The following is a 19,118-nucleotide window of genomic DNA, read 5'->3' as shown; positions in this document are numbered from 1 at the left end:
GGCTTTCTATAGGGCTCGTTCAATGACGGCCATCTGTAGGAGAACTGCAACTGCGTATTTTACGCAATCAAGCATGCAATTAAGCACGCGTTGCGCAGTGTTGAAAATGTTCCACACACGCGCACTTGTTGCTCGAAATGTGTTCAAAATACAATGCAGTCGATGCGCGTTGTGTAAGTTGACGCTCAAAATGCCAATGCACGTGGATGTCTGTAGGAAATGACGTCATTTGAACGAGACCTATTACCAATTTTTCAAATAAACTGAGCGATAAGAAATAGATATATGCATTTGGTACACAACTATGGGCTGCATGCCTCTCAAAATATGACGTCACATTAAGCCAAATAGTGAATTCTATTCTGATCCCTGCACATACCTGTTCCACAGTTGATGCCAGTGTAACCAGGAAAGCAATCGCACGTATAGTTGTTGCGCCCATTGATACAGTTACTATTAACTGAGCATGGGTTGCTGGCGCATTCATCCTGATCTGTAAACGCAAATCAAATTAAAAAATTAATGAAAGTTACACTTCAATTAGGTCAAGTGCAACCAAGCAAAAGTAGTTATACTGGTGGGGGTGTTTCTTACACCTCCACTCTCTTAAAAAAAAAAATTCTCTTTAAGACTTGAGAACCTCCCCCCCCCCAACTCATATTGCAGACAATTGATCTGTAAACACAATAAAAAAATCAGTGGGCACAGGTCTAAATGAGGGTTTAGTGGTATTAGGAAAGGGAATACAATTCTCCTTACAATGCTGTTTGTTACACTTCAATCAGACATTCTGTTGACAAGTTATGGCTCCTTAAAGTTTACATTTAACGACATGTCAAAATGTACAATACTGAGAAAAAGGCCATGAAAGTTTAAGTTTTGTATTCGTGAAAATGAAAGATGCAAATTATTTTTCTTTAAAAACTCTTTTACTCCACAATTTAATACTTTTTTCTTTTAAAATATGTGTAGTAGATCTATCAAAAATTACAAATATCAATAAATCAGAAAATAAAAAAAACCCCAAAACACCACTTTTTTTTTGGCATTTTCCTCTACTACTGCCTGTGCCCACGTTTGTCTCATTTTGCCAAGACTACTAACTTTTTTGACATAATTTCCACATAATTTCCACATAATTTCCACATTAAATCAAATGAAAAAGTTGTCCCAGTTGTTGTTTTTTCCACTTTATTTGTACTCATACATACTTCCAACTCTCTTTCGGCTCAGAAAAATTAAATTAGACTGGTGACTCCAAGATTGTGGCAAAACCACACATGATCCACATAGTGGATTCAGGGCGCTTGACCAAGATGGCCTCCGTCTGAAGTGTAAACTTACCCTGTAAGCACTGAGGTCCGGTGTAGCCATTGACACACTGGCAAATGTAGAATGTCGGCTGGTTGATGCAGATGCCTCCATTCATACATGGGTTGTTATCGCAGCGGTTAATAACTGTCAAATGATATGGTACCAAATTTTTTTTGCATGGTTCTCTGATTGATAGCTGTTTCTCATTGAACAAGTGTTGACTGCTGTGATGTGGGATATGATGTTTGGAACGCCCAAGGGGAGATAGCAACCAGGGCAAAGTGGGAGGGGGGGGTGCTACGCTGGATTAACGACATATCTCACATCATAACAGTTAACAAATTGTTTTTTTAAAGAGTGTCGCAACCTGACGCTGCTTTTGTCTTCATATATCATCTCAATGAACGTCAGTCATTGCAAAAATACTGATAAGACATGAATCTGGGACTGAGGAACATTTCCAGTTTAGTTAGGAGATACTTAGAATTTTTTTTTTGACACCCCATAGACTTTGTAAACAACCGCCGAAGTACATGTAGCATCAGGTTGCAACATTCTTTCCATTTTTTTTAACATAAAAATTAAGAAAGATTAAAAAAAAAAAAAATTGAACTCACTTTTCAAAAAATAAAATAAACCATCATATACACCTTTTGATGCTGTAAGCTTTCTTTCCAGATATAAGATTGAGAGGTTGAAGGTATCTATTGTGAGGCATGTAGGACGGCCCTACACACGCACCCTTCATGTGCGCGCAATATATGCAACACGGTGTATATGAGATCATTTATATCCAACACGATATATATGAGGTAATTTATACACAACACAGTGTATATGAAGTAACAGTCATTTTTACAGACTGGATGTGTGGTAGTTCTACCGGTACACCAATGAAATTATAATATCCAAGACATGATATAACGTTGAGGATTGTAGACCTTTATCATGCTGCCACCATTTCAGTCATGTTCCCTGTATCCAATAACAGTACTGAATGATAATGTTTTTGTGCAAAAAGGAACCAGACTATTTTTCCATCCAGCCTCGCTTTGGTTACATTGATTTGAATGGGAAAAAAATCAAGATGGCCGCAACATGATAATGGTCCATTACATGGGGTTTCTGCAAACCTATACCAATAAACATGTATAACTCTGGTGCGAATAACACAAAAATTATCCTCCAAAAGCATGGTTGCAGGCATTTTGCATTTGTAAGTTTTTTTTATACAAGAATAACTTAGATCCAGACGTGACCATAAAGTTCATATGTCAAAGGTCTTACGTGTATCACATGTGACTCCTTCATACCCTGGTGGGCACACGCATTCAAATTTAAGGACTCCGTCCACGCAGGTACCATTGTTCCGACACGGAGCACTTTCGCATTCATTTATAGCTGCAAGTAGAAAGGAATTACTTGTTCAATTTCTGAGCCATAACAAGCAGGGTGACCGTAAGGTATTGGCCAAATTCTGCTAGATGCACTTCAAAGATCTGCTAGATTTAACACAAATCTGCTAAATCGCCTATTAATTATTACAAGAAATACATTATAAACACTTGTACTCACGTGCAGATGTTATAAAATTGTCTTACACCAAATGAAAGTCAAAAAATCCTAAAATTTCGTTAAAATTAAACAACAAAAAATTGCACGTGTATATACGGTAGCCTGGCTTGTAATGGTCTATTTACTGTGTACTAATACACGCCAGGGAACCTCACATTGAAGCTTTTTCAGAACTATTCATTTCTATTTTTGTAATTACAATCACCAATTTTACAGAAATTTTCGGCTAGAAATCTGCTAAAAAGATTAATTCTGCTAAATTATCTGTCAAGCTCATTTTTGCATGTGTACGCCTCAACGGTAACATGGGCAGAATTGGGGAAGACCACTTGTCTCTGTGTGACATATGACATATCAATGCACTGCTGACGACGCATGATGCTCATGTGAAGACCTCACTGATTCACAGCATACACGCACTGACCATTTCGTGGTCGCATTATGTCCAACTCAATTCAGCAGCTCTCCAAAAGTGTTCAGGAAGCACCCTCTACTGTCGCATGCAAAGTTCTTGTATTGTAAGTACCGATGTTTGTTTCACCATTAAAGGGAATGTACATCATTGGCTCTTGCTGTAATTTTCAGAAATGAACTAATTGAGGGGTTAAAATTGTGGTAAATTTGGAGCAGTAGTTGAAATATAGTTAGGTTTTTCAAACCGACCACCGTTGGAAATTGATACAAAAATACAAATTTTCTTGATAATGACTTCACACCAGGTGCCATAACTTTTACAGGATGCCATTTACCAACATCCTAGTAAGGTATTTCGTAAAAAAATGGTAGTTTTGTTTTTCGATGTTTGCAAATGTTGTAGGCCTATATTCTCTTTAATGTACATTTCACTAGTGAATTTCACTTTAACTTTATTCAATGATTTGTAATGGATGCAGGACCCAATAAAACCAGGGTAAACAAATTAGACCCAGCAAAAGGTATAGCAACGGTCGATACATTTCCCAATTCTAGTGTAAATGCTTTCATCGTGGTCAAGTACCAACTCCCTACATTCAAGGATTATGCGCCAGCAGCGCCACACATGAGATACATGTACTTATTTCCTTGCAAGTCTGGTACCTTGACATCTGTAGGAGTATTCCTCATCAAAGCAAATTTCTCCTGGTGCGCAGGGGTCAACTTTGCACTCGTCACCATCTGAAATGGATATTCAAATCACAATTATGTTTTTACTCAAATCACACTAATGTTTATATAAAAAAAATAATCTTGACTTCAATAATTAGGCCTACCAACAAAAACTGTTGTCATTAATTGTCAGACAGCAATGACGTACTTGCAAACCCGGGGCGTAAATCCTGGAGGAATGGGGATATATATATCCCCCCCCCATCTTTTTGACCAGGGGATGGGCTATTGAATCTTCCCCCCCCCCCCCAACTTTTTCATGGTGACAAAAAAAATTGTAGATGACAGGATATTTTTCGAACATCCTCACAAAAAAAAAGTATTCAAAAGTATGTAAAAGTAGAGAAACAAACAACAAAAGCTTTAAAAATGCATATTCTCTCTTTCCACTAAACCCCTACCCTCGCGGGCCTATAAAATCTACCAGATTTTGGATGATTTCAAAGACTTTATAAAAATGGAGTACAGCCCCTTATTACTTTACATGGAGCGTGATACCCAGTAAAGTTACATTAAGTACAGAGTGGTCCAACAAAAAGTTGACATCTTTTCAGACGCAGATTTTTCAGATTAAGACTTAATTACATATCATTGCGGTTCTTTGTGTGCGCATGCAGTGCTATTATGTTGACCATATCTCATAGACTTGCGTGTGGAAAAACTGGTTTTTGACCATCTTTCTTTCAATCATCACAATGTCTTAGTTTAGGCTTTATTTTCAGCGTTGTTTTCATCATATCTGTACAACAAAGTGCTGTAGTGTCTATGTTTAAAACAATTTAAACATGTCTCTCGAATTCTGACAAATCTGCATCTGAATAAGTGTAAAAAAAATTTTTAACCACACTTTTTTTAACCACAAAGAAACTACATTGTAGTTTGGTTCTTGCACAATGGTGTACAATTTCCTGCAAAAATGGGAGTAATTACCGTACATGTACATGTAGGCCCTACTGAAGGTAAACTACAACCATGACAAAAGGTACAAAAGTACACATGTACGCCTAGCCTTTCTTGTAAATATCAAAGGCTTGGTTAGGTCATGGTCAGTGCATGCAATCGGAACAGAGCAGCCTAGGCCACAGCCCTTGATCCTCAATCAGTCATTCAATCCTACACAGACTGACTCACAGCTTTTTTTTACCCCAACCCAGAAGGAATTGCACACAGGCCGAAGTGGAAATAAATGCAGAGAAAGACAAACAAGCGGATTTTTTTTTAATTTTAGATTCATTGATATTTGTAATCTTTGAAATGACTACTACACATATTTTAAAGAAATAGTATAAAAATCGTGGAATAAAATATTGTTTTAGGATAAACCAATTGGCATCTTCCATTTTCATGAAGTCAGTCGAAACTCGAAAGGCAGTTTTCTCAGTATTTTACTTTTTTGGACATGTTTGATAAATGCGAACTTAGACCGAAAAAAAAAAAAATAGTTCTGCTTCCGATAACATGGCATTTGAAAATAGGGTAGGTAGGTACGAAAATAATTTTTTTGTGCCATTTTTTTGTGTATACATGTACAATCATATGGAGGCTTCTGTGTGTTGTCGAGGGTGAAAGGTAGAAATTGATGGTTTGAGTTTTTCTTCTTCTCATTTTTCCCCATAAAAATTAGGGTAGGGGCTGTCAGAATAGGGTAGGTAGGGAAACTGGAAGCAGAACTATTATTTTTTGTTGGCCTTAAACAGCCATAGCTTGTAAACGGAAGTTCCCATTGAGATGCAACAAGCAGTTTTGTAAGGAGAATTTTATTGTGTTTTAAGCTTAGAGCATACCGTACATTTTATATCTGTGATTGTTCAGACATGGTTGACAAGCAAACTTGTCTGAAATTGTATCTAACAGATACATGTACATGTAGCAGGTTCCTATGTCACCTTTAGATCACTAAAACCCCATGACTTTCCACGACCACATTATGAAAATCCATGACTTAGTTTATAAAAATGTAGATCAAAACTGCAACACTTATCCCATGAAACAGAAAAACAACAAAACAAAGCAACTAAATGTCTTTCAAATCAAACTGATTGTATCAACGAAATTTGTCACATTTTGTGGGATATAAAAATCACATTTCTGATGCTCAAGTAATATTATGAATATGGAAAAGTTCAAATTTTTAAATAAATTGGGCCTCACAAAATTCCATGACTTCTGTCATTTTTACATGCGTGCATTTCCATGATAGACTTTCCCAGGCCTGGAAATTGAAAATGAAATTCCATGACTTTTTCAGGCTTGTGTTTTTCCAGGCCGCGCCAACCCTGATACCACAAGATTTTCTTATCTGCTAAACATGTTTCAACAGCAATTGGTCCTGTTCATTTTGATCTTAAACTAATTATCAAAGAAAAAAAACTTTCGAACACATCCATGTCCTTGTACAATGTTTTCATATTTCCTTCTTTACAACCAAGAAAAAATACATCAATGTGAACTTGCAACGCTCGCGTTACAATGGTGAAAAGGAGGGGCACTTTCACAATGGATCATATTTTAAGGGCCAAGCCTGTAGGATATAGTCTGGGCGCGAAAGCGTCGGATGAATGCACAATCACAAACTGACAGGAATGTCACCTTAAGGTTTAATCATGCGATTGGAATTCAACTTTGGCAGAGACTTTGCAAGCACTTTAGTCATGGTTCTTAAGGGCTTTAATGCAGTCGTCCTCCCAGAGTGATTATGAATAGCAAACTACCTACACAACATATTAAAAATCATTTGAAGTCATTCTTAATGATACTTGAATGGCAAATGATCAAGTACCAAGGTAACAGGGACAGGAAAAATGTCACACTGTGCATTCCAAATTTATAGAAGAAGAGATATTCGAAACACACCAAAACATGCTTTACATACATCCATGTGTCAGCCTTCATCTGCAATTGGAAATAATGTCAGTGGTGGTTGAAATGTGTACGTGCATGCAAACGAGTTAAAGGGACATTACGTCCTGCGATGCGCCAAATTGGGCTACAAAACGCATGTTCATAAAATGATATTAATTGAAAAGAGCATAAAGGATAAACGTCCACACAACCATCCTTTAAAAACTAGGTGTTTTGTGGGGGCTATTCCTGCCAGAAACATGCCAGAACAAATTTTGGGAGTTAAAATTGTGATTCTCAAAAATCGAGATTTATGTTGTATGTTAGTTGTGAATCCTGCTGTACAGTGTTTCGTATTCTGCGGACGCATGAGAAACAACATTTGTGTTGGTGGCGTGTGTATTATGTGACACACACAGAACGTGTTCCGTACATGGAATGAACATGGAAATGTCCACAAAATGTCTGCCGCGTCCGATGTAAATCATGTACTCAGATTTTCCCTCTTTTCTCAGGAACGTGAGACATTAGGTAAGTATCCTTTCAACCAGACCTTTGAAATAGGATTTAAGTAAACAATCTAAAACATAAAATGTTCAGGGATTTCAGGCCATAATGGTCAGTGAACGTGACCACGAGTGCAAACAAGCGAATACATAAAGATGTTAGCAACTGTGACTCACCTACAACCCAGCTGATATTGAACCCCGACCTGACAACGTTCAAGTCTGTTTCGAATCGGATCCACACCTTGTTCCCGGTGATTTCCAGAGGGCCTGGCGGAGGGTCTTGCAGACCGTCGTACGACACTACCGCATTCTCATCAACGACTGGCCCACCTCCAAACTTTATAAAGTCCTTATTTTCTTCAAAATCCAAAACGTGGAAGTTCAGCCGAAACTTGTTGGCGTCTGCGACACCGAGAAAGTACCAGCAGAGCTGATTATTGGTGTAGTTCTCCGGATGATTTGGCGACGTCAGAAAGCCTCTTGTCAGGCCGTAGAAGTATTGTTGGTTCGCATTGCAGCTTTTGCGTGCTATGTTCAAATTAATTGGAAAAAAAATCATTTAAAAGACAACTATTAAATGCAGACATTGTCCTTGTAACTTTGTGTTGGACAAATCATGCAACATGATCAGGGCTGTCCTGAACACATACCGAATATTTGATCAACAAACAAATATTCTAATAGCTTTTTGTTGGTTCAAATATTTGGAAGTTTAAATAAAGTATGCGTGTTTATAGTCTGCATTCTTTCCCTCACATCAGATTTTCAGTTTTTGCTGATCGACCATCCCTCTACCGTGTACATAACGGTACAAGTACACTTTTCCAAAACCGTCGAAACACTTTGACCTAAATGGTTTTGTGGATTTTCTCAGTTAATTATTGTTGATGTACCCTAACGTGGCGCGGCCCTCAACGTGGCGCACTTTGATTTTTCGCCTGTAGCGCCTAGCTAGAGCAAAAGTTTGAACTGAAATTTCACATAAAGTGACATTTCATCAAGTTCTAAACATTCCTGTTCATAAATCACGAGTTAATTTACCGTATCAAAGTTAGAATTTTTTTTTATTTTGGCATGATTTTCCGATTTTATTTTCAAGTGCAAAGTGAACTCTTTGAAAATGCCCCGAAAAATAAGAAAATAATTTTCTGACAAACATCTGGCTGGGTATGTAAGTAAGGATAATAATTATTTATCAGAATTTATCAAGTTTACAGAAATTCTTAAATGTTAATTTGGGATTTTTTAAGATTGATTCAAGTGTGCCACGTTAGGGAACACTCCGCCAATTTGTGCCCAATTTCCGGACGCCACCGTTTTTGAATTTCGGATTAAATTTTTATGAAACCGAAATTGTTTACAGAGGTTAAATAGCAAGCATTAAAAAGGTAAAAGTACTAGTATTTTACTGCATGAATTTGAGGATACATGTACATGTACTATCCCCAGGGGTTAATTCTGCATAAATTTGACAAAACAAGAGAGAAGTGCAACTTACGGTTAGAGGGTAGGGGATTCTGGCACATCTCGCCATGGTAACCCCCCGCACACTCGCAGAATGTCTGATTGTTCTGTTGAAGTACGCAGAAAGCGTTGTTCTGGCACGGGTTGGGATTACAGTCACCTAAATTAGAGAAAAAAATGTTTGAAACAAGGGGGGTATGAACAAGTCACTTGACAGGCCAGGCCTAGTCCGAGTAACTAGGACTCTTCACATCACCTTTTTTAAACATTTGGACATGGTCTGGCGATATTACTAGGGTCCAAGTTAGACTGCTGCCATGGTATCTGGTATTTAAACCCCATCCATTTGCCAACAAAAACATCAGATTTCTCCCTCAAAACTGCCTCAGAATTACTAAATTATAAATACGCAACCTGAAACTCAAATAGAGATCGATGGTTAAGATTGAGGTACATGTACTACGCTTTACTTACGATCCGTATGAAAAGTAAAATTTCCCATTGAAAAAAAACAGACGCCATGGCAGCAGTCAGACAGGGCTCTGGAGTGCTCTGAAACGTGCAAAACTAAATCAGGCCCACTTTACTCACAGTTTAGCCAGCAAATTTCTCCATAAATTCCACAGGGGCAAAGAAAATGTCCTCAGTATTTCACCAACCAAGTTTGCAGACCAAATTCAATTTTTAAAGGAGACATTTCTTCAATATTTTACACATGAGAGGGAAGTCAACTGATTTCAAAATGGGGCTAAATACTAGACTGGTACATGTCCAACCATGGTCCAACTATTTGAAAAGACTGACCTCTTCATTCAGTGTCAATAGTCTGGTGGCTTGACTATGGAGAAATGTGTAGTAAATTGAGACTAGTTCCCGCTTCATGCCACATGTTTCTTAAATTCTTTTGGCATGGTTGATTGATGCAGTACTGAAGCTGTGTTGGACTGGTTGTTTTAGGTGCCAGTCTATTTTCTTGTTTTGCATGTTTTCAATACCTTAAGTTTTGGGACTCTCATACACAGTATTGAAAGTCCCAAATTGTCGGACTAGGCAGCAGTCTAACTTGGACCCTATCGCCAGACCACGTTTGACTGTTAAAAAGGCAGTTGAGTTGGGTCCAAGTACTCAGATTACCATAGACCAAAAGCAACAGCAAGAATTATAAAAGGTAAAAGTGCCAGTATTGAACTGAATGAATTTGAAGTTTGTCAACAAAGACTAAACGAAGAGGTTTGGCAACACTGCACGAGGAAAGTCTGGGGGAACATGTGCCACGTTAGGGAACACCTCCTTCTGAAATCGGAAGGCTGCTCGTCACGAGCAGCCTTCTGATTAAAAGTAGGGAACACCACTATAGTTTTGGAAAGAATGTTGCGACCTGACAGTGAGTGACACCACTTTTTTCTTCATGCATCATCTCAATGAATGTCTAGTCAGCTAGTCATTGCAAAAATGCTAGTGATAAAACATAAATCTGGGACTGAGAAACATTTCCAATTTTGTTAGGAAATACTTAGTTAGAAAATGTTCTTGACTCTCCATAGACTTAATAATTGTACATAACCGCTGAAGTGGCGGCAGGTTGCAACATTTTTTCCACACCCCCCCCCCCCCCCGCCTCTCCGGCTCCCGGCCCATGTTTACCGTTCGCCGTTAACATTGAGAATGAAATCACCGACTAACTTCACAATGGAACGGTGTCAGAAAGGTTACAAAGAGACTCCAAACATCTGGTCTTTTTCAGGTACAATGCAGGCAATTATCATTCAGTTTGATCCGTGGTCTTTAGTTAGTCTTTTACTATTAGTATTAGTATTATGGAGCTTTAGGCCTACCACAAAATGATCACCGGCACAGCACTGTTTCGAGTTTCAGTTTACGTGGCTCAACAGCGCCCTTTAGCGCTTTAAAGAGAACCTTAAGACAGTTTCTTGTCGCTTTCAAAAAATCATGGCACCGCCGGCGACTCTTAGGCGTGCCAAATTTCACGGTGAACTTGGGTCAATTTTTGTTGTTCCCAGAAGAAATTACTGACAATTTTGGGAAAAAAACTTCACACTAACACACTTCAGAAATCGTCATTTTTTTCCTTCACTTTTGGAGGTATTTTTTTTCACCACAAAAATACACAGTGTGCATCTTAGATACCCTGATTACTCAAAAATTCAAAATTCCAAAAACGATTTTGACAAGATTTTCCGCACACATAGGCAAGTTCAGACGCTGATAACTCAAAACACAGTTTTGGGGAACATTCCTCATTTAGCTTCAGCAGACAGCAGGTCACATAAACGCCAGCCACAATGGCTTTGATGTTTTCACTAATTAATGTGAAAAAGAGGAATATATTGAAAAAGGGGAAAGGGGCGCCCCCTAGTGTCAAAATGAGGTCCCCCTCCACATTTTTGGAATTTTGCAACATACTTGCAACAACCCGCCGTGCTCAGTGGCCGGTTCGCCCCGAAAATGTGCATGATTTCAGATCTGCCCTTGAACTTACTTAAGTTAATTTTGTTTTACTCATACTGACAGGGCATAGAAAAAGGGCTGATAAAAGTGAGAACGATAAAAATTCAATGTCGATCAGCACTGCAACCTCAGTGCAGATTTTCAGAAAATGCTGAGCTGGATGAAACCATACTAGGCCTATTAGTACTGCATGTATATTACACGCCCAAAGCTATACAGGGTGAGTAAAAAAAAACCGCATCCCAAATGGCAGGACCAATTTTCGAATGAAGTTTTGCCTTTAGCACTTTCAAAACCTAGGATAAGAAAGCCCAATTAATAACCTTTCGTTTAGCACAAGAATCATTCAAATCACTCATGTACTTTTCAAGTTACGGCATTTTGAACAAGAACACCGTTTTAAAGTTCATTCCACGGATCACAAAAAAGGTACACGTTCTTTCAGCAAAACGAAAACAATTCACATGCATCCCTATAAGAATTGTTTTCGTTTTGCTGAAAGAACACTTACTCGGATCCCTGGAAAGAACTTTAAAACGGCGTTTGTGTCCAAAATGCCGTTACTCGAAAAGTACATGAGTGATTGATTCTTGCACTAAAAGAATGCTTAATGACTGGGCTTTCATATCCTGGATTTGGAAAGTGCTGCAGGCAAAACTTCATTCAAAAATTAGTCCTGCCAGTTGGGATGCGTTTCTTTTTACTCACCCTGTAGAGCAGAGTCAGCAGACCACCCGAGAGTGGCATTTTCATTAAGAGCACCCGTCGCCTAGCAACCGGGAAGCTATTTCGTTGGATGTCGCATAATGATGAAACAGACGCGTCGTAAGTGGCAGGTGTGGTAGATGATATTCATAATAATACAATGGCCCACTTCATTACAGCCAACATGTACACTCATGTAATATTGAGGCTCTCCTGGATTATAGAATATCCAGGTCGCACTCCCATTAATTTCCATGCGCATTCCGAATTCCGTCACGAATCCCCGTTCTATAATTTTTTTTTTTTTCGATTTTACAAAATTTGTTATAAGAATCTAAAGAAAAACGATGCATGTTTTAAAACTGGCTTTAAATGTATGAGTAAAGACGTAGATTTTTTTCCGGTGGCAGCCAGAATCCTTGAAGATGGGTACAAACTTTGGACTTATTTCGTCAGTACCACTTTTCAATTTACAACGTCTAACCCGGGGATTAACATGAAACAAGCAGTCGGTTAGACAAGCTTGAAGTAGATCATTGTGATTTTGTAGTCTGTCTGTATCCACACGTATCTATGTATACAAAACATCTGATATTGGCAATGAACTAGAACTGTACTTTGATGGTTGCATGAAATATTTCAAATGTTCGATGTTTATATTACATTCTGACTAAAATCCACTCACAAAAAATCGCTTATGGACAACATTGTTTGTTTTGGGGTATTCCGTCTTTAATGCGCCACCGCTGGGTGTGTCTACATAATACAGCGCAGTCGGTTTGTATATATCACATGTAAGCAAATCAATATCGATATTGTAAGCCAGCACACAATGAGTCAGTGCTACCTACACTCAATGGGGTCATGGACAATGCGAAAAGCCATTCGCTAATCGAATCACTGCGCTGCTTTTGATGCTGGTCGTCAAGTTACTCATTGTAATACATGTACTTCATTATCAAAAAATATATCAAAATTCCAGTTTTAACTTTTCAACGTGGTACTCACTAATTTCCTTAGATAATTTAGCAAGGTCAGAACATCATGCTCAGGAGGTTATTTCGCCAATTGTTGACTGTTGTAAAACCTCCGTAGGAGTGTCGGAGTTTCAGTAAACAGTTTTTAGTCTCAGAATAACGATGTCTAATCTTTTTTTAAAGTAATGCCTGCATATTAGTTGAAATTGAAGTTACTTTATATAAAACGGCATATATCTATGAGTGGGTCACTTTTTTTCAATCAGTGGGCGTTTTTGTGCGCAATCATTGGCCATCCATGAACTTGACCCATCGACATGGGCCCACCTATAGTTTGTCTTTATTTCGGTGAAAAGCGTATGAGTAGGTGTTTTTACCTGCGTTGTGCAAAAGGTCAGCCTATTCGTAAATGAACATACACACACATGCATGTTTCTGCAGTGGGATTATACTTATAGCCTTCTTTTGTGATTTTCATTTCGTTAAAACCAATAAGTGCAGTCAGTTTTTTTTTTTACAAAGTTGCAATTAAGCATATAGTCAAAGATAAAAAAAAATACCAAAATGTAACCTAAATGTCAACATCAATGAGGAAATCAATGCAACCGGGCAATACTGCTATAAGGTGTCAAAATTCCGATTTTGTCAATGCGAAAAAAACAAATTAACAAATGACCTCGAAAGTGAATGTCGGGTCCTTTCAAGTGTTTATGGTATTATCCGAGAAACTGACATGTTAATAGGGAAATAATGCCTTCATGATCTAATAACTAAGAAAGGGCTGAGTGCGATAGAACTTCAATTATTGACAGCGGATGAGTTCAAGTATGCATGGACAGATATAACCGATAACACAAAATTAAATAAGGGATATGTCTTTATTATCAAATCCATACAAATATAATTCTTTTCATTTCGTTGTTCAGAGTTATTAGGAGCTGATATTAAAAGGAATTCATTTCTTAATACATGTATTAAAGATGACCGAAATCCGGTAATCACAGCATGATTTCTCGTCCAAAGAAGAAATATATATTCATGCATATTTGTATAACTTGCGATTATTAAACATCTTAGACGCAATTAGAAACCTCAAAGGGCATTACGATTTAAACAGTCATGAATAACGAAAGTAAATTTCCTTTCCCTTCATGAAAAATAAGTATCATATCTACCATCAACAGATTAGGCCTATAGGCCTAACAGCATATAGGCCTATAAATATTATCTCCATTGCTTCTGTCAGCAAAATATATGTTAATATGTTAAAACCATCACTTGTCATGAGTTTCTTGAATAAAAAATGCTGGAATAAATCCGTCCTGATTTTATCATTTCAGTTGTCAAACAATATTTGCGACCACTGACCTAATTTTAAACAAGGAGAAACTAGAGCGTATAGAAATTTTAAAAACGTATTGTATATTGATTTCTCACCTTGTGTTCTGACGATTCCGGCAAGCAAAAATACCCCAAACACTGTTGCGATCAGTCTCACAGATATATCCATCTTCGATAAACTGTGTTTATATGGCAAGTATGAACGGAGCGGCGCCAGGCAAAATAGACACGGGGAGATCAGTCAATTTCTCCCCCCGTTCGTCAGTCCGACGTTGGTCGTCGGTTATCGTTAGGCTTGTCTTATTTCCACAGACGTTTAAAAGAAAACATCAACAACAATGTGCCGCGTTGAATGTTGGTGCCTCAACACTTTCACTGATGGGGAGAGGATGTACACGTCTGCTCTCAACTACGGCGTTACATTCTTGTGGCGTATTTCTCACGATTCCTACGCTCCATGACCCTGCTCAAGGCTTTATTTCCGCCTCAGTCAAGTACACCTTCAATACAACAAATCTTGCCGGTCCAATGACTACGAAAAATCGAGTTCTCTACCTCACAAAAACGGTTACAAATCCAAATGCAGACGTATTATACATTGCCCGTTTGACCTGTAGCGTGCGCACACAGTAGCTTGAGCGTCATGATAACCATGCCACCAATTCATTCAACCAAGACGGTACAATAACAGCGCCATTCACATTCAAATTGGTATCGAACTGAAGGTTTCCACACGGGAGCTAGCCAGTGGAGCTAGCTGAGGGGGTTGTTCACGGTTGAGTGATTGTCAACAAAAGCGTAAGCTTTCTTGTAATGTAACGGTGGGCGGAACAACTGTCAAGCGATATTGCCGATTATTTTAGTCTGCATGTTATATCAGTGTTTTACACATAATATTTTGAATATCTTAAGCTACACTGTAAAAAAAATTGGGTTAAACACTGTTGTGCAATATAATTTTACTCAACATTGGTTTGAAATAACCCAATGTGGGTAAACATTTCCCAACAGTTGGGAAGATTTTGCCCAAGAGTTTAACCTGTTGATATGTTGACTAACGTTGGTCTACATATCAACCCATTTGCCCAACGTGTTTACAGTGTAATACATGATTTCCTTCCTCCCCAAATTAAAAACAATCTGACAGTGCCTCAATGAAGGCCTCGGGGTCGTGTTTACAAGCTTTGCTTCTAATCAGGGGCTCCACTACAATTTTTGCATCCGTTAAACATGTAATTGCAGTACTTTGATATATTTATTTGTGAACACTGGGGAAATAAATGAACTGAAATAAACTGAACTGAAGGTTTGTTTAGTCATTTGAATGATTATTAATCGAACGCATATAAAGGTAGAATATATCATTTTTCTTTTGTGCATTTCTTTCGTTTGAAGCAACAAAAGTGCTCAAAGGTGCTTGACAACCAACCTGGTGAAGTTTTAGCTCAGTGAATGTTGTATATTCCGAGGAAACAATTTTCTAGGATAAGCCAAATTAAAAAAACACAGATTCCAAAACGGTGCACGGTAAAGGGTTTGTTTTTCCTTTTTTTCTTTTTAAAAATTTAAAAAAGGTAACCGGTAAAGGGTTTGCTTTTTCTTTTTTCTTTTCAAAACTTTAAAACCAAAAAAGGGTTAAGAGTTTTTGTTAGTTTTTTTCTTCAAAAATTTCCAAACAAAACTTGGCAAGGGTTTGCTTAAAAACAAAAATTGGTAAAGGGTTTGCTTTTCATTTTTCGGTTTACAGATTCAAAAACGGTAAAAGGTAAAACAAGTTTGTTTTTCTGTTCTTTTGTTTTTTAGACGCATAAACGGTAACTTGTAAACGATTTGCCTTTTCTGTTTCCATATAAGATTATAATAGGGTACACGGTAAAGAATTTTCTTCAAAAGACAGCATGCCAGAAAGAAAACCAAGTATGCTTTTCAACAATAATTTCGTCAGTTACTTTTTAGATAGCTACAAATATACCTTTCACCATCATTTACTCTACCTGTAACCATCATTTACATTCACATTGACAAAACTCGATGTTGAAACTTAGACGATGAATTTTTTTTTACACAACACACACACAAAATTCACTTGAGATAGCCTGAGGTTAAGCATTACAGAATGAGGGCGCTCTTCATTGTATCAGTACCTCATTCGCACCACACGTGTACATAGCTCATTATCTCATTGCTCTGGGACCAGTACGGGAATTTTACAGAATAATTTTGATGTCGATAGTTACATCAGTTATTCGTGGTTATGTTCACGAGGCCCAAAAATGCATTCCCTGTGCTATTTTCGAGTTTCACCTCGAAGAATATATTTGTTTGTTTTTTTCCCAATTGATATTTTCGAAGCAGTATATAAAAGTTAGTCAATTTTGAATGAGACATCGAACGAAAAAAACAAGTGACGTTTAGTTATTGAATAATTTCCTCACAAATTCGAATTATTGCTGGCAGACAATAATTCGGCTCGCGCGGAGTGGGTTCACTTGTGTTCAAAATGAAAGCCTTTTTCAGAGGGTTGCAGACGCCCAAAAAATAAAAAATTAAAGTAGTGTTTTTGTTGAAACAAACGCACAAATTGACAATTCGTAAGGACAAAATGTTTGTATTAACACTTCGAGGAAATAACTGACGATGATTTAATTTCTTTTATACAGTTGCTAGCAGAAACAGCAAATTTATGCATAATTTATGCAAATAAAATAACCTTGAAAGGGAATGTTTGTTCAAACCAAACATTGAGTTATACCAACAGATATGGGCAAATCCGGCACTTTGGCAATCACAAGATGAACATCAGGGAAGTCTGAACTTTGAAACTTTGTGGGAAGCAGCCATTTTAAGCGCTCATCTCTGCGTTACCATTGTTGGTGCGTTTGTCCCAATATATAATTATGGCGAGCAGAACAACATGTACCACTGATTGCAAAGATTGGACATTCCATCAATTGTCTGTTTAACCAACAAAGTTTTTTGTTCTCAAACATTTTTTTTCGCAATTTACATCTATAAAAAGTGGAGTAACTGTTCGTATTCAATGTGTGCACCCATTTCTGCAAGGTCTTTATACTTAATTTACGTCGCTGTAAAACCGCATTTTAGGATGATTATACTGTCATTTCATAGCCAAGATTTAATTTGAACTAGAATACAGGTTAAATAATGTTGGCGACTTCATTCAGCTTCGCGAAAATAAAGTTCTGCTAGAATGTCTCTCGTTATTCCTTCCAATATTCTAGTACAAGCAGTAGCCATGCAGCCGAACAAGTCTTGGGAGATTTGTTTCTATCAATAAATATCATTTCCATTCAAATTCACATTCGGTACCGGTATATTGCTTTTTAGTCGACCACTTTTTTACTTTTATTCACTCAGTTTCGTCCAAGGGACAGTTTGGAGATGATCTGACATTTTCATTTTATGGGATCCCCCCCCCTTTAATGCCTGTTTCTTCACCTTGACGTTGGCTGTAAACGCCCCCCCCCCCAAGGTAAATGCTCAGAAAGTAAAAACAAAAAAAAGCAAAAAAAAAGGAAAGGGGAAAAAACAGAGAAAAGGAACATATATAGGCCTACTCCATTTGTATTAATTTGATTAAAAACAACTAAAAATGGCTACCACGCCAGCAATTCAATTATTATGGAAGGAATGTTACTCGTGGGTGCCATACATTTCTGAAATAGAAAAAAGGATGCGTGTAATTATGAATGACAGAAATTAAATGCCTAAAATTGCAAAAAAGTAACTAAACTTTTAGCGGGTCTGTCAAAGAAATGCGCGAATTGAAATACTTGCATCTACGTCACTCTAGAGTTAAACTTTAGCATGTAACTGTGTCAAACTCGATGGAAAAAAAAACATGCTTGGTTAAACTATCTTTTAAACTTGGGCTTCGCAAAGTTACTTTCTGTTAAATTATGGGGATCAGACCAGTAAAAATACGATAAATTGCCCCCAATAAGCCATTTGCGTGTTAAATTTGAATAAAATCTGGAACGCTGACTTAATACAATGCTTTGCACGTTTTAACCTAGCATTCTCCCGACCAAAGAGACTGTTACTATATCACGCGATTCGGGGCAAGCCTTATGCTAGCAACCCCCAGCTCCGGCATGGTCTGGTGTCTTTGTGCCATTCTCACCCATTGTGAACAATGTATTGGTGCTGAGCGTCTCTTACGTAACTATGCAAGAGCTTGCCCCGAATCATGTGATTAGCAACAGTGTCTTTGGTCTGGAGAATTCACAGTTATAATGTGCCAAGCATTCTGAGCAAGTCATTGTACCAGACGTTTTTCAAATGTAAATCCCAAAGGGTATAGGTTACACGCAAATGGCTTATTATAAAAACCTGGAAAATACTTCCAAATCTCATAGGTGCTGAAGACATACGTGATACATCGAATCAAAGCCACCTAACCCTCTATTTTTAAGAGAAAAATGTTCTTGGCCGGGTTTAACACGGTTGTTTAAAACCTGTTGGGGGCCTGTACGCTGATAATGGCCCAAGCCGAATTATCCGCGACCAAGCCCCCGGCTGGTTTTAAAAGTACTTATTAAGATACCGACCAAGCACATAATTATTTATTCCCATTCAACATATAACAAAATTCACAATTTTCCTAACGAGTTTGTTCATCAATTTTACCCCATGTGAAACAACCCTCTTGCCATGTCTATGGGGAGCGCCTCGCGCGCGCAGTGCTAAAAATCTCCTTTTATGGACTGATTGGCGCACGCGGCGCGTACTGGGCGATGTGGCGTGGAACGCAGTG

At 37.9% G+C, this 19,118-nt stretch overlaps 1 protein-coding gene across 3 annotated transcripts in view; it reads right to left on the bottom strand.

Moving 5' to 3' along the window:
* Nucleotides 1-15,011, bottom strand: part of LOC119737078 (neurogenic locus notch homolog protein 2-like) — a 67,008-nt gene extending 51,997 nt beyond the window's left edge. The window contains exons 1-7 of one of the 3 annotated variants that reach the window (XM_038211162.1): nt 14,438-15,011; nt 8,884-9,009; nt 7,560-7,913; nt 3,967-4,044; nt 2,602-2,715; nt 1,345-1,458; nt 380-493 (exon numbers count right to left, since the gene is read on the bottom strand). In XM_038211162.1, coding sequence (XP_038067090.1) covers nt 380-493; nt 1,345-1,458; nt 2,602-2,715; nt 3,967-4,044; nt 7,560-7,913; nt 8,884-9,009; nt 14,438-14,510 — 973 coding nt within the window. In that variant the 5' untranslated portion in view covers nt 14,511-15,011. Of the gene's footprint in view, nt 1-379; nt 494-1,344; nt 1,459-2,601; nt 2,716-3,966; nt 4,045-7,559; nt 7,914-8,883; nt 9,010-10,532; nt 10,636-14,437 lie in introns of those variants that run through there. The other 2 variants (XM_038211163.1, XM_038211164.1) reach the window with 2 other exon arrangements.
* Nucleotides 15,012-19,118: the final 4,107 nt, after the last annotated feature.

Source organism: Patiria miniata, unplaced genomic scaffold, assembly GCF_015706575.1.
Source record: "Patiria miniata isolate m_02_andy unplaced genomic scaffold, ASM1570657v1 HiC_scaffold_3, whole genome shotgun sequence".
NCBI lineage: Eukaryota > Metazoa > Echinodermata > Asteroidea > Valvatida > Asterinidae > Patiria > Patiria miniata.
The sequence above is the reverse complement of the archived record's forward strand: the minus strand, read 5'-3'. Positions and strand labels throughout refer to the sequence as shown.